Below are 20,948 nucleotides of genomic sequence, written 5' to 3'. Positions count from 1 at the left end.
TCTCTAATTTAAAGCATGAATCATTTTAGGAAATACTGTGGGTTACATAGCTTTTTGGTTTTATCCCAGCTGAAGAGCATGGTTTTAGAAAGCATGGTGGTTATGAAACATGAATGTGGTCAGGAGTTGAAGAAACAGTTGCAGGTATAGGTGTTAGAAAGTGTACCCAGGTTTTAAACGACTTTTAGCCTCAAAATTCTTTGATTATCTTTGTTTGGTCCATGATTGTCTCAAATTTACCAAAGCAGTTTGAGTTCAAAATACGGTTCCTTAAAATTACATGATTGACTTTGTATCCATAAAAAAATATAGAAAGTAAATGGATATATTTTTTTTAAATTGTGCTATTTTTTATTGCATGTATTTTGAAATGGTGTTTGAAAAGCTAGGAGAATTGGAAATACTAAGTGTATTTGTCACATTAACGTTGGCTATACCAAAAATATTTAAAGGCTTAGGAATGTTTTGTGTTTTCTATCTGTAAGTATGCCTTGCTCTGTGTTTGAAACATTATAAGGATCCAGTATATCAAATTAATATGTTTTAGAACCTAAGAAATTATGATAACCTTGGAGCTAATGTTCAAGGTGCTTTGATCAGTCAGTTGTTTCTTGCCAAATTCCTGCCAAAATTCAAGCCTGCAAGCTCATTACTGTTTCCAGGGCACATGCAACACTCTAGCTCTGACTCTCAGCTCTGGCTCTGAGGTAAAATATTGTAAAAAGTTTCTTTTTGTCTACAGCACAGAAGTAGAAAAGAGGCATTTCCCAAAGCTTCCCAAGCAGATATGTGTTCTTAAAACTACCATGTATCTGAATCCTAGTCATCCTTCCAGACTGACTTCCCTCCCACCTCCTGGGCCAACCTTGGCACAGGGTTACCTCATTCTGGGATTTCCTGGTCTAATGATCCCCTGAGTTGCTGAAAGGGAGCCTATGCATTGCTGATCATCCTTTCAATATGTTTGTCACCATCCAGGCTGTATGGAATGTGTCCTCTTGTTCCTTGAATACCCAAAGGAACACTGACTGATAAATAACTGCTAACTATTACTTCCCTAGGGAATGAAAACTCTACCCAGTCCTCTCCAGAAGTGTCTATAAAATAGTTATTGTATCCCATTCCACCAAGAAGCACACACAGAAATTCTAGGTAAATCATTTTTTGGCTCTAATGAGTCAGAAGGAAAGAAAATATACAAAACAGAGACTGGAATAGGAAAAATATTTGTGGGGAAAATTTTTAATTGTTACAGGATGTGACAAATATTGAGTGACTTTCTTTCCTGATCTATGGACGTAAATCTTGGTGAGTATGCATTTGTAAATAACGTGGATGAAATTCATGCTGATGTATATAGTTCCCAACATCTGAGACGTTTCTTGCCTCACTATCCACACACAGGGCTTCTAGTGGAGGTCAGAACAAAGGCCTCCAAGTTAATAATCATCAGAAAATGGATACTCAGGGTGGCCAGCAAACCTAAAATGAGAAAAAACAATGCATGCATGGATTCATTGACTCTGTTTCTACAGTGGTACAGAAGTGATTTCTATGAAGCTGTCATTAGGGTAAAGTTAAACATTTTATTTTCTGGCTGGGCATGGAGTCTGCCTTTCTTTCTTTCACAAACATGACTTCATAATAATTAAATAATAATAAAAATAATTAAAATATTCAAATTATATTCCCTGCTGAGATATTAATACACGGATGAAGCAGAATCAAAAATTCAAATACCTCCTTTTCCCTAGCTACTTCTATCAAGAAAGTAACAGATCACTTGTCCTTTCTTGTTGGAAATCCTTAGTGGGAGAAAAGAGTGGTTCTGGCTTGTTTTGAACAACACGTGTCCAGATATATGCTCAGAACTGATAAATACTTGAGGGTGACACAGGTTACTGAATAAAACTTCACTTCAATTTTTAAAATTTATTAATTATTTACTAGGTATCCACCACAGGAAACATGCCAAGTTATATTCATAAATCTAAAGAGTTTCACACAAAGATTGGGTCCCATCTCCAAGGAGCTTACTGTACAGTGTAGAGGTCTTTATTCAGTAACAGGTCAAAATAGAAAGTAATAGAAATATAATGGTTTCTTTTTAACATTCTCACAGGCATAGAGAATGTACCCACTCTTTCCCTCAATTATGCCGAAGGTCTTTTCTCAAAGAGCATGAAGTAATAGTCAGATGTTTTGTTGGCTAAAAATACTCTCCAACAATGGTGGCTTTGCCTCCACACATTCCTAATGGTTTAAATCTCTCTTCTTAAAAGCTTTGTCTTCTTCATCGAGATCTTCATATTTCAAAAAATTTTAACCAAGAATTCTTACTGATCCCACAAGACTAGCTCTTCTGGAGGGAAATGCATTATTTTGGTCCTGAATAAACATTCATTGAAAAAGAATGTAGAAATTTGGAAACTTGTGAAGGACATATACTTAGCAGGATCTCATGAAGACACCATATGGGACTGATGGGCATTTCTGGCATGGACCACAAACTTTATGGAGAATCTTTTAATCTGATAAAGAATTGAGAAGTTGGGAGAAGAAGATGAGAAACACAGTTTTGGAAACATTGAATTAGGCTACACTGGTGATATCCACAGTGTATGTCCACTGGATTGTTGTAGAAATGGTAGGCATACATGGAAGATGTAGATTCAGCAATATCTACCTTCTTGGAAAGATCCTTGGAGTGATGAGGGCAGGACATATGTGTATAAGTTCAAGCTGACCCTGATCCATTCACCCTGCTGTTGTCAGTGAAAAAAGTTCTGGCGTGAGTCTAGGATGAGATTCCAGAAAGTACCTGTCTCATCTCTGTCTCAAACTGGCCTCTGTCCTCCTGGTATTGAGATAAATTTTAACAACATACACTTTAACAACAACATACTATCAGAAAATGAATTGAGCCCAGCTGTTTACCAAAGTCACTTACATTTCTAAAGTAAAATATCGAACATTTTGGTTTAGGCCATCTAAGACTTTCATGTCCTCTGAAGTCAACTGGAATCCAAAAACCTATTACAGAAGTAGAAACATTTTTAGAACTTTTAGATTTCATACATGCCCATCCAGAAAATCCAAATAAATCAGATTGAATGGTATAGAGGCAAAATTCAAAATGTCTTAGAAGTTTTCAAAAGTTTTTAAAGACGTCATAAAAATACTCAAGTGGTAATATATATCAAGCAAATATTACATAGAAATCCATCCCTTGATATAGTATATTAAAACTGCACAAGACAACAGACAAAAGGAGATCTTATAAAAAAGCTGAAGTATCAAAGTTGACATTATTCAGAGACAGGGTAATGAACCTAGCAAATCAAGAAGAATCTAGAAATAAATTTTAAAAATAAAACACATAATTTAGTAATTTTGATGAATACAGGTAGATTTCTAAATCCCATAAATGAAGTCAGGATGTGAAAAATTTTTTCAAGTTTATTTAAACCAATAATTTTTGAAATACTAATGATGTCATATTCAAAGGACACAGTAAGTGGCTTGAGGAGGATTTCATTATCTAAATGGGGGATACTTTCAACACCAAAAAGAGTGTCTATAAGAGCTAATATGTTGAAACAAGTAAACTCATCAATCCATAATAATATTCCAAGATAGCAATAGATAGAGTAGTTGGAGGGATAAATTAAGAGATGGACAAGTCAATCAATTGATAGATAGTATGCAAAATGTCATTGATATAACAATTGATGAATTTAAGTAATGCATTTATTGCAATTACTCTTTCAACTTTCCTGTACATTTGAAAATCTTCAAAATAAAAAGTTAGGAAAAAGCTATCAAAAGGGTATCTAATTTACCTCTTATCTTTGAATAAATCTAACAAAAGGATTGTGCAAATGGCACAGTGCAATATGAACAGGAGACTTATACTTTTATTTTTTGCAAACATTGATAAGTGATACTGTATTTGACATTAAAGAACTAGTTGAGTTACGTCAACATGATGGTGGAGTGTGGTCTCTCAGAAATCTTTCACCTCTGATATACCACAAAAAATCCCTACTCCAACAGACAACATCCAACACAACACAAAAAATGTCAGAGAGATCTAGGGAGTCATACAATGGAGGGCAGAGAGGCTGGAGCCCCCCTTGGAGAGAGTGGAGTGTATTTAGAGAAATCTTTGCTCTCTCCCTTAAAAACTGTGATTGGGACCACGGAGGGTCTCCTAAAAGGAAGGAAGGGGAGAGGGGCCATTTCTTCACAGGATTCAAGGACTCCCAATGGCCCTTGCAGCCTAGAGGGAAGCTTTTTACAGTGGCAAAAGTTTTCATGGAGGATGTCCTTATCATGCCATCACCCCAAGAAAGCAGAGGGCGAAAACACCAGGAGCACACAGGAGAAAGTGCCCCTCTCCTCACACATCTAACACTGGCTCAAGTCCCTGGCATTTGGCTGAAGGTAGAGGACTCAAAATAAGTGGCTCTTCACACCCACATATTGATGATAGGCCATAGGTGCAACCTAATAAAGCCAGGATGCGTAGGAACCGAGCTACCTCCTCTATCAATAGGAAACACTATATTAGATCTCCAGACCAAAGAAAACCTGACAAGTACCCAAAAATCAATCCTGATGATACAGAAATATGTGATGTAAATCACAAAGGATTCAAAACAACTATCATCAAAAAACTCAATGAGCTAAAAGAGAATGTAGAGAAACAATTCAACAAATTCAGGAGCTACTTCACAAAAGAGATTGAAACTACAAAGAAAAATCAATCAGAAATATTAGAAAAGAATGACACGATAGAAGAAACAAAATAAAATATGGATTCCCTAAATGCTCTAGCAGACACCATAAAGGAGAGTATCAGTATAATGGAAGATGGACATGTCAAAATCCTCCAGATAGAGGAGGAGAGAGAACTAAGACTAAAAAGAAATGAAGACAGTCTGAGAAATGCCTGACTCAATTAGGAAATGTGACCGAAGAATTATAGGTATTCAAGAAGGAGAAGAGAAGGAGAATGGAGTAGAAAGCTTGTTCAAAAAATTATAGCAGATAACTTCCAAAACATAGGGAAGGAAATCCATGTGGAAGAGGCTGCCAGATCTCCTAAATACATGAACATAAAAAGACCTACTGCAAGGTATATAGTAGTGAAACTGGCAAAACTGAATGACAAAGAATACAAAGGGCAGCAAAGCAGAAGAAAATAACCTACAAAGGAACCCCCATCAGGCTTTCAGTAGATGTCTCTGCAGAAACATTACAGGCTAGGAGAGACTGGAATGACATATTCAAGTCATTAAAGTACAAAAACATTCAGCCAAGAATATGCCATCCAGTGAAAATATCCTTCCAATATGAAGGAAAAATCAAAACTTTCCCAGACAAACATAAGCTAATGGAGTTCATAACCATGAGGCCCCTCCTTCTAAAACAATCCTCCAGAAAGCCCTCATACCTGATAAAAAAAAAGTGGAGGGGGACAAAGTGGTTACAAAGCACAGACTCAGGAGTTAAATAGGTAGACAGAATCAGAGCAGGATAGCAATTACTCAAGTATAGCATTAAAAACAGAGGGAAGGAAAACACCAGAAACAGAGATAATCTTGTCATTTTAAACACAAACTCATAACACAAGATGGAATTAGATATGAGAAAAATAACTTAAAAGGACATGAGGAAAGGGACTGAATCTATTACTCTACGTAAATTAGAAGCCATCAGAAAAGGGACTATCTTATCCACAAGATCTTGAATACAAAGCTCAGGGTAATCACAAAACAAAAAAGCAGAACAGAGACACAAATAATAAATAAGAAGACAACAAATAAACACAACATAAAAAACTACATAACTCGATTGATAGACCAAAATACAAAGGATGAGAAAAAAAGGAAAGGCAGAAGAACCTGAAAATGAGGGATAAAATGGCAGCATTAAGCCCCCATATAGGCATATCACCGTAAATGAAAATGGATTGAATTCTCCAATAAAAAGACACAGAGTGGTGAGATGGATTAAAGAACAAGACCCAAAAATATGCTGCCTCCAGGAAACACATCTCAGCTTCCATGACAAACACAGGTTCAAATTGAAGGGAAGGAAGAGGATACTACAAGCTAATGGTAAACAAAAGAAATCCTATGTTGCAAATATTTATATCAGACAAAACAGACTTCAAGATAAGACAGGTAAAGCCAAAGAAGGGCAGTATATATTGATCAAAGGGACATTCCATTAAGAAGAAATGACACTTATAAGTGTCTATGCACCCAACAGAGGGGCACCAAAATGCATAAAGTAATTATTAAGAAACTTAAAAGAAGTCACTGATAATAACACAATAACAGTAGGGTGCCTCAATACTCCACTCACACCAATGGATAGATCATCCAGACAGAAAATCAACAAAGAAACAATGGAATTAAATGAAAAGCTATAACAAATGAACTTAATAGACATATATTGAAGACTCCATCCAAAATAGTAGAATACACATTCTTCTCAAGTGCGCATGGAATATGCTCAAGGATAGACAATATATTGGAAGACAAGGCAAGCATCAATAAATTTAAGAATATTGAAATAATAATCATATATTGGATCACAATGTTTTAAAGCTGTAAATTAACTACAAAATAAAAGATAAGAAAAGAACAAAGATGTGGAGATGCAGTAGCATGCTATGGAACAACCACTGGAAGACTGAAGAAATTAAAGGAGAAATCAAAAAATATCTGGAGGCAAATGAAAATGAAAATGTAATATACCAATTGATATGGGATGCAGCAAAAGCCATATTAAGAGGGAAATTCATCACATAGAGGCTCACCTTAATCAACAAGAAAAAAAACCAAAAATCATTCTGAAACTACACGTAATTGAATTAGAAAAAGAAGAACAAAGAAAGACCAAAGGCAGCAGAAGGAGTGAAATAATAAAAATCAGAGCAGAAATGAATGGTATTAAAACAAAAAAAGACAGTAGAAAGGATCAAGGAAACCAAGAGCTGGCTCTTTAAGAAGATAAAGAAAATTGACAGACCCCTAGCCAGTCTTCCAAAGAAAGAAAGAGAGAAAGCTCAGATAAATAAAATTAGAAATGAAAGAGAAGTAACTGATACCACAGAAATACAACGGATTATAAGAAAAATTACGTGCCAGCAAAATGGACCATCTAGAGGGAATGGATAAATTCTTAGACTCTTACAACCTCCCGCAGTTGAGTCAAGAAGAAATAGAGAATTTGAATAGCCCAATCACAAGTAAAGAGATTGAAACAGTAATCAAAAACATCCCACAGAATAAAAGCCCAGGACCAGATGTCTTCCCTGGGGAATTCTACCAAACTTTCAGAGAGGATTTAATGCCTATCCTTCTCAAGCTATTCCCCAAAATTAGGGAAGATGGAACACTTAATAACACATTCTACAAGCCCAACATCACTCTGATACCAAAGCCTGACAAGGACAACATGAAAAAGGAAAACTTCAGGCCAATATCACTCATGAACATCGATGTAAATATCCTAAAAAAATTTTTGAAACCAGAATAGGGCAATATATCAAAAACATCATACATCATGACCAAGTGGGATTTATTCCAGGGACACAGAGATGGTTCAACATCTTCAAATCAATCAATGTGATACACCACATTAACAAAATAAGGAATAAAAACCACACAATCATCTCAATAGATTCAGAGAAAGCATTTGACAAGATCTAACAGCCATTTATAATAAAAAACTCTTAACAAAATTTGGATAGAAGGAAATTACCTCAACATACTGAAGGCCATATATGAACAACCCACAGCCAGCATCATACTCAATGGGGAAAAACTGAACGCCATCCTTGTGAGCGTAAGACAAGAATGCCAGCTATCACCGCTCTTATTCACCATAGTACTGGATCTTTTGGCCAGAGCAATTAGGCAAGAGGAAGGAACAAAAGAAATCCAAATAGGGAGTGAAGAAGTGAAGCTCTCACTGTTTGCAGACCACATGGTCTTATATATAGGAAACCTTAAAGAATCCATCAGAAAACTATTAGAAATAATTAACAACTACAGTTAAATTGTGGGGTACAAAATCAATGTACAAAATTCAGTTGCATTTCTGTACACTAATAACAAACTTACCGAAAGAGAACTCTGGAATGCGATTAAATTTAGAATGGGCAAAAAAATTTAAAAAAAGGAATAAAGTACCTAGGAATAAGTTTAACTAAGGAGGCAAAGGACTTATACAATGAAAACTATGAGACATTACTGAAAGAAATAGATAATCAAGAAAAAAGATGAACAGAGATTCCACACACATGGATTGGAAGAGTAAAAAGTTAAAATATCCATAGAACCCAGAGCAATTTACAGATTCAATGCAATCCCAATCATAATCCCAATGACATTCTTCATGGAAATAGAACAAAGAATCCTAAAATCCATATGGGGCAACCAAAGACCTGAAGTTGGTGAAGCAATCCTGAGAAAAAAGAACAAAACTGTAGGCTTCACAATCCCTGACTTCAAAAGTAGTACAAAGCCATAGTGATCAAAATAGCATGGCACTGGTACAAAAACAGGCACACAGATCAATGGAACAGAATTTAAAGGCCAGAAATAAAACTGCATATCTACCGACAGCTAATCTTTGAAGAAGGTGCTAGGAAAGTACAATGGAGAACAGATATTCTCTTCAGTAAATGGTGTTGGGAAAACTGGACAGCCACAGGAAAAAGAATGAAGATAGACTATTATCATGCTATACACAAAAATAAACTCAAAATGGATCAAAGACTTGAAGATAAGTCCTGAAACCATGAAAGTCCTGAAAGATAACATAGGTAGTACACTCTTTGATATTGAATTTAATAGGATCTTTTCACATATCACGTCTTCTCATCAAGGGAAACAAAGGAAAAAATAAATAGTTGGGAGCTCATCAAACTAAAGAGCTTCTGCAAGACAAAAGAAACTAGGATCAAAATCAAAAGAGAATCCACCAACTGGGAGAAAATTTTTGCAAATCACATATCTGATAAGGGATTAATCTCCATAATATTTAAGGAACTCACACAACTGAACAACAAAAAAACAAACAGCCTGATCAAAAAATGGGCAAAGAATATGAACAGGCATTTTTACAAAGAAGATATACAGATGGCCAACAAACACACGAAAAGATGTTCAACATCACTAATCATCAGGGAAATGCAAATCAAAACTACACTAAGATACCACCTTATGCCTCTTAAAACAGCTATAATCACTAAGACTAAAAATAACAAATGTGGGAATGAAGGGAGTGAAGAGAAGGGAACCCTCATACACTGCTAGTGGAAATGCAAACTGGTGCAGCCACTATGGAAAATAGTAAGGAGATTCCTCAAAAAATGAAAAACAGAACTACCATATGACCTAGCTATCCACCTACTGGGTATTTACCCAAACAACTTGAAATCTCACAATCCAAAGTAACATATGTACTCCTTTGTTCATCGCAGCACTAATCACAATAGCCAAGATATGGAAGCTATCCAAGTGCCCATCGAATGATGATTGGATAAAGAAGATGTGGTATACACAGACAATGGATTAACATTCAGACAGGAAAAAGGAAAAATTCATCCCATTTGCAACTACATGGAAAGACTTGGAGGGAATTATTCTTACTGAAATAAGCCAGACTGAGAAAGACAAATGTCAGTTGATTTCATTTATATGTGGAATACAAACAAGCACATGAACAAAGAAAACAGTTCAGTGCTTATCAGGGGAATGGGGGTGGGGGTTGGACGGATGGGTTGGAAGGGATCACCTATGTGGTGACAGACAAGAAATAATGCACAACTGAAATTTCACAATGATGTATAAACTATTATGAACTCAAATAAAAAAATCTTAAAAAAGAAGAACTAGTCAAGAATAGCAAAAAAAAAATTCTGAAAGAAGAAAAAGGAATAAAGAAGAATTTTTAAAATTCTGAAAAATAAGACATTTTCCACGATAATGCAATGGTAGAGAAAATTAAGTAGTTGAATAGAAGACAGAAGCCTGAAATAGACTGAAGGTCATTGGATAATATGACAGAGAAAATAATAAAAATCTGTGGGAAAATATGGACATTTGGATTTCCATTTAAACATATATATATATTTGGGTCCATTTTAACATCATATTAAAAAAACAAATCCAAGTATATTAGAGACCCAAATTTGAATGAGAATACAAAAGCACCTTTGCAAGATTCTCTAACCTTTGAATCTGGCCTGGCCCGTATGTTGTACTGGCCAATAAAATTTGCCAGAAGCAGTGGTGAGACCATTCTATGACTACACATGAAAAGACGCTGCAAGGACCTACTCGCTGCCTTGAGATCCTGCCACTGTGATGAGATGAAGAACAGGATAGTTGTCTATGGTCTAGCCAATTGTGTGAAAAGTTATAAAGAATAGAGTTTAAACACCACTGACGACAGCCAGAAAACCTCCTAAAGCAGAGCTGCAGAGTTACTTGACATTTAACTGCAAATATATGAGAGAACCCAGCCAAGAAAACTGCTTATTTGAGCCTAGACTAATTGTCAAAGCACACAGTCATGAGCTAAGTAAACAGCTTTTGTATTAAAATTCTAAATTGGGGATAGTTTGTTATGCAGCTATAGCTAAAGTTCTCCCTACACATAAATAAAATGAATGACACCTTAATAAAAATGGACAAAGACTTGAATGGGCACTTCTCAAAAGTAGAAACTCAGGGAGAATAAATACATGAAAATGAAGCTACATTATTATGCAAGGAAATGCAAACTAAAACCACAGTGATTTGGAGACTGAAGATCACCGCTACCTTCTGATGATTGCATGTCTCCAAAATCATATGTTGGAAAACTAACCTCTACTGTGGTACAATTAGAAAGTAGGTCTTTTGAGGGTTAATTACGTCTTGACAGGGGAGCCCTCTTGAATGCAATCAATGCGTTCATAAAAGAGACCAGAAAGAGATCCCATACCCTTTCTACCATGTTAAGATACAATGAGAAATGTGATCCAGGAAGAAAGCCCTCATCCAACCACATTGGCACCTTGATCTCAGACTTCCAGCATCTGCAACTGTGAGAAATAAATTTCTGTTGTTCATAAGACACACACTCTGTGGTATTTTGTTATTGAAGCTGAAATAGGAAAAGAAAATCACATGGTCCATTTCCCTCATTTTAGGATGAAAACAATGAGATTTACTTCCACAGGGCTAAAGACTACATTGCACACTTCATGCTGGAAATATAATCTCTGTTTTCTGTTCAATCTCTCACTGTGGCAACGGCAGGAGAAAACTGGAATATACATAAGGCACACATGCGTGGAGAATAACAGGTAATTCATCTGGGCCCAAAGCTGTAATGAGAGCCTTACAAAAAGTTTTGGAGCCCTATGCCCACAATCTCACTCATCACCTGCACATTCTCTTTGATCCGCTTCTCACTGTAACTCTTGGCCAGGACCACCACCCCGCGTTGTAGCTGGTACCGAAGGGCAATCAGTGCTGGAGTTTTCTCATACTTTTTTGCCATGGCACAAAGAACTGGATCATCCAAGAGAACTGGGGAGCTCTGGTCTATCCTGGAAGGAAAGGCAGTAATATTAAAGACCTGAGACTCAGTCCTCAGTTGGTTAGAAGACTTCCAAAACATACTGAGTAGGTCCACTCTAGACCAATGCTTCTCAAAATGTGGTCCAGGGACCAGAAGCATCACTAGCATCTGGGAACTTGTTAGGAAGGCAAATTCCATGGCTGCATCCAAGACCAGCTGATTCAGAATTTAAGGTGTAGCACCTAGCATTCTGTGTTTTCAAATCCCTCCATGTCATTTTGATGCATGCTTGAGTTCAGACCAATGCTGCCAATCATGAATTTTTTCTTACTACTTCTCAGTGGCTGTCTTTCTTCTCTGGTCATGGTCCTCAAAGTCAGAACAAGGGCACGAAAGGAGAAAGAGAAAGGGAAAGTATAGGATAGTTTTTATTTTAACTTTTCTAAGATATTGATAAAAGTTGAGTAGTCCCCAAATGATAACTACTCCTTTCATCATTACTCATAGTGTGTGATAGTTCTAGAGAATGATGCAAAAATGTTTCAGATTATAATTTTTTATCTCATGATGAACCTGGGTGTTATTTATATATGAAATTGTATATATAATATATATATATTCCTGTGTTTGTGTGAGGAAAAAGATTGGCCCTGAGCTGACATAAATTTCCAATTTTCCTCTTTTTGCTTGAGGAAGACTGTCCCTGGGCTAACATCTGTGCCAATCTTCCTTTATTTTTTATGTGTGGGTTGCTGCCACAGCATGGTCTGATGAGTGTTGTGTAGGTCTGTGCCTGGGATCTGAAGCTGTGGTCCCTGTGCCACAAAAGCAGAATATGTGAAATTAAGCAGCATGTCACCAGGCCAGCCCCTGGGAGTTATATGTTACTATTCTGATTTTAGACATAAATTAAGTGAAGCTTAGAGAGTATATTACTAGAAATAGATTAATTAGTTATTAAATACATAAATTATGACTTAAGCTTATAACTTTTGTCTCAATTTTTGGATTATATATAGATGTTAATGCAGGCAATTGGTATTGATTAGCAGTCACATATAATGGTAAAGAATTGGCAGGGTGTTGGTGTGATAAAGGAGAAGAATTTCTTCCAAAACCCCCCTTTCTCCATGAAACTGAATAAGAGTTAATTTCATAAAACCAAGTAGGGTATCATTAAATCTATTTCATCAAAAATAGTGTTTTAGTGTTCTCTTCATTACCATTGTTCACGTTGGCTTCCCAAAGCACTGTAGGCAACCAGGACAATGTCTTTTGACTTGCAGAAATCCAACAGTTTGCTCTGGTTGAGATAAGGGTGACATTCCACCTGCAGAATACCAAGATAGAAGAGTGTCAGAGTATATGAAATGACAATATTAAAATAAAACAGAAAGACTAAAAGTAAAAAGGAAGCTGAATAAAAAACCGTGTATTATTAAATTTAAACTGGAAATATCTACATCAAGTAATGAGTTTTTTAAAAATAAATATTATATCTCTGTTCCATAAAAGGGTAAAAAAAAAAATAGGAAAAGCATGACATGCCTGGGAACAAGCAACTCTATGGAGATCTTGGTTACTCAGTACCATGGTATAATACAAGAAGCCATGGCTAATTCTAGATCCGGGATACAAAAAGAAATGTTAGAGCCTTGGACAACAAACAGTGCCAGAAAGCAAGAAATTATTCAAAGACTTGTGAAAAGATGTATAAAGGACAAAAGAACCAGGTTGATGGGGATTCAAATGATGACATATGCTAGGTTTGAGCATCAAAGGGAATAAAATGACTAAAAGCAATTATAACACATAGAGTAAATAAAAATCCATGAGCACACAGTGATGAGAGAGACAGAGAGAGTGAGGGAGCGAGCTGAGGGAATTTCCTGTTTATGATCAAGTGCCAGGTAAAAAAATTATAAAATAATACTTAAAATGGAAGAAAATTATTTACAAATCCCAATGAAATAACTAATTCAGGGTAAAATCATTGATCGCTACTCAACCATTATGTGAAAACTTGGGTGCCTTATGTCTTCCACTGGTATAATCATCACTGGACAGATTGCTAGATAATTTCAAAGGAGAAAATATTTACAAAGAAAATGCCTGGCTACACCCAGCTTAACCAAGACAAAAATACTATCATCTTTCACAGTGGGACAACTTGTCATGACAGGCTTCCTACCAGAGTGCAATTTGAGGGGCACAGCATACAAAGGACATTGTCTTGCCATAAATGTCTAACCTTAGTGCAATAAGGCATTCAGATCTAACTTCTACTTTTATAGAAACTGGGACTAGAGAAACAAGTTAGTTAATATCACAAGATAACAATTGGATAAATCCAGAATATTCAACAAAAACCGTCCGGAAGTCATGGTAAAAGAGGTGTTGAGTGACCGTTCTTGGTGAAGAAAGCTCATTAACCATGAATGAAAGTAAAATATGGTCCAAAATTGGCTCCTGATTATAAATGACATACAAAAGCCATTGGAAAACCATAGGGAAGTTTGAATATGGATTGAATGATAGATTATATATATATATATACAGAGTTATATTTGGCAATGTGGTAAAATGTTAAAAATTTTGATTAGAGGAGGGAAAAGATGAATGTTTTCTATCACACTCAACTTCTCTTAATATCTGAATATTCATAATAATATTCATAATTTTATGCATTCATTTTATTCAATTCATACTAAAAATTGAGAGTAAAACTAATGTTAGAATTACATGAATGTTTTCACATTTATAATTGAAAATCAGAAGTGCTATATCACTATATGTCAAAATGTCGAATTTTATAAGCCACATGTTTCAGCAGAAGATGATAACTTCTTGACTGCAAGTTATCCCTTGAGGAGAGTATGACAAATGAACTAAGACATTGACAGAAGGACAAGTACTACATGATGCCATTTATATGAGGAATCTTAATTAGTCAAACTCATAGAATCAGAGAGAACTGTGGTTGCCAGAGGTGGAGAGGAGAGAGAAGTCTCGAGTTGTTCGCTGTGGCCATGGAGTCTCAATTATGCATAATGAGTAAATTCTACAGATGTACTGTGTAAGTCCCCATAGTTAACAAGATTATATTGTGTTGTATTGTATACTTCAAAATCCGATAAGAGGGTAGATCTCATGTTTCTCATGTTAAGTGTTCTTACACTAGTAAAATACAAATGGACAAAAATGGTAAGAGCACAGAAACAGATACAGAATAAGGTATATGAACGGTTCATTTGAGGGTAAAAATCGATGAGGAAAACAAGACTAAGACTGAGTAAATAACAAGGTATGCTCTATATTCCTGTAAATGTTCCAGAGTGTTGAATTTGTCCACCACTAGTATCACCAGAAACCATGCCTCTAGCCTGGATGAGTTCCTAGTCTCCAATTGAGTTTTCCTTTATCCATGCTTCCTATTCAAAGACCCCTGAACACAGAAATGCCAAGACGAAGGATTCAGACATACAAACCCCATACAAACCCCTAACAACTACTTCACATTATTTTCACTCTTTCCTTATTTACTGCCAGTTCCATGATTTCATGAACTTCCTTCCTGCACACAATTCCTTGCAAATCACTTTCACGCCTCCAATCTGTGATCATCATTTACAGCTCAGGGAAATGTGACCTTCCCTCTAAGGTCTGGGTAAATATTCTAACCCTCCATTAACTCCTTTACTTCCCAAATTTCTTATAGAAAATTTAAAACTAAAGTCTCACTACATTTTTTCACTAAGACTTTATAAAAAGAGATACAATTATCGGTTCTATGCATGTCCATCAACACTGAGGCTCTGCTTTCTGGAATCTTCTGCTCCATAAAAGTAGGGTGAATAGGAGGGAGAAGCAAATAGACATCTGGCAGAGTGCAAGAAGAAAGAGATGAAGAACAGAAGGGAGAGTAATCCAAGGGTGCTCACCTGGTTGCACACAGGCTTGTGCTTGAGCCCTGGCTTGTTCAGGATCATCTCCAGCTGCCTGTGGTTAAAGTTGGACACTCCGATGGACTTGGTCAATCCTGCATCTTTACACTTCTCCATGGCCTGGGGAGGAAGTGTTGGTGAGGAATCACGTGTGCAATTGCTTATAGGTCAAGAATAAATGCAAGAAAAAAATGTAAAAAGGAATAACCGTCAAGAAATGACAATGAAGCCAATTGGCTTCATTAACGAGAAGAGAAAAAAGTAGTAAATTAAACAAGGAAAGAATGTAGTGACAGCAAGGATAAGAATTACTGTCTTCTTCTGAGAAAAATGTGAAAGAGTATTACAAATAGAAGGAAAGAGATGCCTGTCATTCCTGTCCCAAATTATTCTGCTCCATTTCTCTCAATTAACATTTCAGGAATGATTTCCTCGAAACCAGGATAGCACACCTGTTCTTTTAAAGTTTATAAATTTCTGAATACAAAGGTATAGACCATTCTTCAAAAGTGGAAAGGGAAACTAGATTTTCCCTCTCTTGATTTCCCCTACGTCCTCTCCTCCAAGTGCTCACCTCCCACGTGGCACAGAGATCCACTGTGTCAAATATTACTTTTCCTTTTTCATCTTGTGGAAGATGTTCCTCCCCTGGCTGGAATAGAAGCAGCCGTGTTAGTGATGTCACAAAATAATTTCTCCCCGTTTAGCAATGCTACCAGGTACATCTAGGGCCAGAACACTAAACCTCTGTGAGTTAGGTGGTGTAACATTTTAGATACTGATATTTGCAACGTGATTTTCATATGGAGTTGTAAGAAATGTCTTTAGGACACAAGCTTCAACTAATTTCTGACGCTGATTATGTTTTATTAAATGTCATTTCCTAAGTCCTAAAGGAGACTCAGTGACTTATGCTACCATTGTCTGCCCCTATACCTTCCTGTAGCAAAAAGCCACCTCACGCTGAGAATGACAGTAAATTACATGGCTTTATTTCCAGAAAAACATGTTAGAATTTTGAACCAGGCTAGACAATCAGTGCTCCTTATGGGTCTTAAAATTCAATGGTCCAAGGGCAGGCACATGAACCAAACAGGGTCACTTAAGGTTCTTTTAAGCATTAATATTGATGCTGGAAGATGAGAGACATTCTCACATGTTAATGAACATGATCCTTGAACATGCCCCAGGACTATATTTGTCACCAATGGAAAATGTTGCAACAAAAATAAAGCAAACCAATTATAATGAAAAGTTAAAGGATAGGGAAAAGGAACATTTCTGAAGACTATTCCAAATCCTTAAATCTATCAATGGCTTAGACTTCCCATTACATAGTCCAATAAACTTTTCAGCAAAGGATGGCTTGAGTACATTTCTATAACTTAAAATCAAGAATCCCACATAAGACAATCCATAATGGCTAAGTGCAATCTACAAAATTCCATTGTGAAGATAGCCAGTGGTGTAGCCTAGGTCTCCTAAGCTCCTGTGAAGGTGACTAGTTTTAGACCCATGCAAAGAGAACATCATCACGTCTGCTTTCAACTTGAAATGGTGAACTAGGAGATCAACTCATATGCAAAAGCGTAAGACATTTTCATTACTCACTACATCTGTCTGAATCTGGATTTTTGACATCCCCAAGAGACTCAAGAGTCATAATAAGGACTGTACATTGGGCATTCCTATTTTTATTTCCTCAAGTGTTTGAAGCAGGGTTTTTGAAATTGTTGAACTCTTTTATGTTGGAGGCATGGAAAACTAATTAATGATTCAAAAAATGTACACAAAACGCTGATCAGCAATTATTATTTTTGGGATTCTTCTCGGGTGTAATACTCCTTACATCATTCTAAGCAAAATATTACTTCAACCATCCATGCAAGCTGAAAAACATTCTGACACAAGAAGTAAAATAGATGTGATCATGCAAATGGCCAACCTTCACAGCCACAGGAAAATGAATAATATAGAGGTCGACATAGTCCAATTGAAGATTTTTCAGAGACCTTTCCAAGGCAGGCCGGACCAACTGCGGTTGAAGAGAAGTGGCCCAAAGCTGCAGAGGTTAAAGAATGGAAGTTGCATTGGATTAATACTTCAATCAGTTTTGTTTTTCTTGTTTCACCTAATAATTAGACATTTTTCTATTGTCAGAAACTGATAACTACAGAGGAAAAATACTTTTTTCTTGCATGTATTCCCTTTCGATCTGATTTACTCCTAGATATTCTATTGTTCGTTTGGATTTACCATTAGTACCTCTACTAACAATGGAAGGAAATGAACCAAGAGATAAAAACTGTTATCAAATAATAACCATGCCAATTATCTGAATGCTTTTTGATGGAGTTTACAAAGCAGTTCACAAACAGTCTAATTCTGAAAATATTCAATCCTCTGGAGAACAAATAGCAATACTCTTTTAGATAAAAGGTGCTTCAAACATATTAATATGTGCTGGGCTCAATTCAATCTATAGCTTTATATCTATAGAAACAGATATATCTTGTTTAATACACAAAACGCCTCTTACATTGCTGTCTGTTATTGATGGAGATGAGAAGTGAGATTCAGAATGTTAAGAAACTGTAATAAGTCACCCGGATGATAAGGGAAGCTGTAATCTAATCACAGTAGTGTCTGCTTCAATATTTCACACTAACTCACCCTGATGTGGTCTGAGGCTCAGAAAAGTTAAGTGATTTTCCATTAAAATCATAAACTTTGAACAAGCAATGATGAGGAAGCCATCATCATTTTTTGACACTAGTTTTAATACATGAATATGTGGGAACAAAGTTGTACCAATAAGCAAAATTCACCAAACAACAGGTCGTAGCATACAATTGTCATCGCCACACAATCACGTTCGCACCTGTGCAAACACCCCCCCCCACCACCACCAAATACACAGCACCTTTGAAGTGTAGAATATGTCTTCTCTCTTCACAGTGCCATCTTCAATTTTGCTTCGGATAGCCAATCCAACCTCCTTTTCATTGTTGTACAAATGAGCACAATCAATATGGCGGAACCCAGCATCTATAGCTAATTTGGTGGCCTCCACAGCTTTGCTCTTAGGAACCTAGACGAGCAACCAAAGGTAGTAGTTGGATATCCATGTGACTGACAGATAGCGAGGGCACAACTTTGACCTTCCTAAGAATTAATTTATCCTTGTGTCTTTGGTTATTCCTGCATGTGTATTGATGAACCCGTGGCAGTTTGCCTGGGTCTTTTCTGGTAATTGACCAAAGCGGGCATCCCGAGAACTCCTTCAATCCCAGGCACTCACTGGTTGATCAGTAGCATTGAGCGTGCCAAGACCAGCCCCAGATTCAGTGATTTGCTGAAAGAAATCACAGGACTCAGCATATAGTTATAGTCATGGGTACAATTTATATAGTGAGAGGTTACTAAGCAAAATCAACAAAGGGAAAATGTACATGGAATAAAATCTCCAAAAGCAAAGTGATCACTTCTAAGTGCCTACTTTCAGTGTTGTCAAACAGAAAATGCCAAATAAAAATTGTGCGTGAATTTAAAAACTATCTATTTTCGCTGTACAGTCTGATGTTTTCATACACTTATGCATTGTGAAATGATTACCACAATTAAGCTAATTAAAATACCCATCACATCTCTTAGTTAACTTTGTGTCTATGTGTTGAGATCACAGAAGATATTCTCTTATCAAATCTGAAGAACAAAATAGATTATCATTAACTATGGTCACCATGTTGAACATTATTTCTCCAGAAGTTCTTCATCTTATAACGGACAGTTTGTGCCCTTTGACCAATATCTCCCCATTTCTACAATTGCTGTCTCCCCCAGCCCCTTGCCACCACTCCTCTACTCTCTGCTTCTGTGAGTTTGACTTTTTAAATTCCATATATAAGTGTGATCATGCAGTATTTGTCTTTCTGTGTCTGTCTTATTTCACTTAGCATAATTTTATCCAGGTTCATCCGTCTAATTTCAAATGGCAAGATTTCCATCTGTTTTATGTCTGAATATTATTCCATTGCTTTTTAAGTATTTCACAAGCTTTCTTTATTTAATGATGTTGCTAGGAAGTAGATACTTCTTCTAACTGCTCTCTGCTGGTTGTGCTCAGTCCTTAGATGTAGAGCCACTCAGAGGTTGGCCAAAGTTGAATCTTCAGTGGTATCCTTGACTCTTCCCTCCCCTTCACCCCACTTTCTACTACAAAGTACACAAGCACTGTCATCGGTCTCCAAAACATCTCTTTGAACATTTCCTTCTGTTTTCTAGATGAGAATGCAAAATTCAACTTTTAAGTACTAGACCCTTGTCGTACAATTAAATAGGCTAAAGCCAACTTTGGAAGGCAAACTCTGGCTTCCAGTTTACTGACTCATCCACTTTGCCCCCTCTTCTGTGAAGAGTCCAAATCTCCATTTTTGTTTCAATTAAATTAATAAGAAAGATGAAGGATTGAAATCTTGACCTGGGAGACTGTAGCTGATTCCCTCAAATGATGTTATATTATTCCATTCAGGATAAATTCCCAAGCAGTAGGAGAAGTACCAGGTAAACTACAGATGGATTATTTAATTTCTGTCACTCAGCATGTTACCCCACAACAGAACAGCAACTTTCTCCAATCATTTGTCATTCACCTCATATCTGGGACCTTTTACCACAAATATTTCTCTGGATCATATCTTCTTGGTCAGAGGAAAGATTTTTTGATTTCCAGAAATATCCAGAGAAACAATTCCTATGTAATAACCCTCAAAGCAAGTCAGCTAACAGTCAGTGTTCTTGACTGAAAAGTCTTATCTATTATGAAAACCTGGGAAATAGATGGAAAATGGAGGAAAACACAGAATAATCTGTGGGTGACCACACACTCAGACTCTGATGCAGAAAGAACACTGACTACTTTGTCTATTTGTAGAAGGAATGGTTCTAGCCTGGTTTCAAGAACCAAATGAGCCTCCCAGAGTCAGAAAGGAACTCAGGGACTTGCCAACACAAAAAGTCTTCAACACATTTTAGGTCTACTTTCTTTCAAATCCTCAACCCAAAAACCACTATTGTTACCTCATAAGGTGCATAAGTGCCAAATCCCAGTACAGGAATGAAGTGGCCGTCATTTAGTTCCACACGCCAAACTTTGGGATCCATTATCTGTTGCTTCTCTGTCTAAGTAGAATCTGTTATTCTTCTGCTCCCGTAGCTTATATACAGAAGAGAAGGGTGCCACCCAATTCCACAGTCCACTCTTATCAAATGGATTGTAAGAGTCAGGTTAAAACAGTAACCCATGGTATGAGAAGAGAATTGGAACCAGTTAACTTGTTGGTTTGATTTTATCAAAAAGGAATCTTAATTAACTATTATATAGTGACCAGTAAATTTTACCTTCAGGAT

General features: G+C 36.5%; 1 protein-coding gene across 2 annotated transcripts; it reads right to left on the bottom strand.

Annotated features, from left to right (window-relative positions):
• Window positions 1-1,224: 1,224 nt before the first annotated feature.
• On the bottom strand, window positions 1,225-20,719 carry LOC124248776 (aldo-keto reductase family 1 member C23). Of its 2 annotated transcripts, XR_006891140.1 has the most exons (10): window positions 20,619-20,719; window positions 18,463-18,630; window positions 17,485-17,601; window positions 16,114-16,191; window positions 15,537-15,659; window positions 12,819-12,925; window positions 11,458-11,623; window positions 2,951-3,033; window positions 2,687-2,857; window positions 1,225-1,482 (listed from the first exon to the last, which is right to left on the bottom strand). XR_006891140.1 is itself a non-coding variant. In XM_046679240.1 (9 exons), exons 1-9 carry the CDS (start codon window positions 20,700-20,702, stop codon window positions 1,440-1,442), a joined length of 969 nt encoding a protein of 322 aa, XP_046535196.1. In that variant the 5' UTR covers window positions 20,703-20,719; the 3' UTR covers window positions 1,230-1,439. The 2 variants fall into 2 exon arrangements, 1 of the variants encoding a protein (XP_046535196.1); XM_046679240.1 differs by lacking the exon at window positions 2,687-2,857 and having other exon boundaries at window positions 1,230-1,482.
• Window positions 20,720-20,948: the final 229 nt, after the last annotated feature.

This window comes from Equus quagga, chromosome 12 (genome assembly GCF_021613505.1).
Source record: "Equus quagga isolate Etosha38 chromosome 12, UCLA_HA_Equagga_1.0, whole genome shotgun sequence".
Classification (NCBI taxonomy): Eukaryota; Metazoa; Chordata; class Mammalia; order Perissodactyla; family Equidae; genus Equus; species Equus quagga.
The sequence above is the reverse complement of the archived record's forward strand: the minus strand, read 5'-3'. Positions and strand labels throughout refer to the sequence as shown.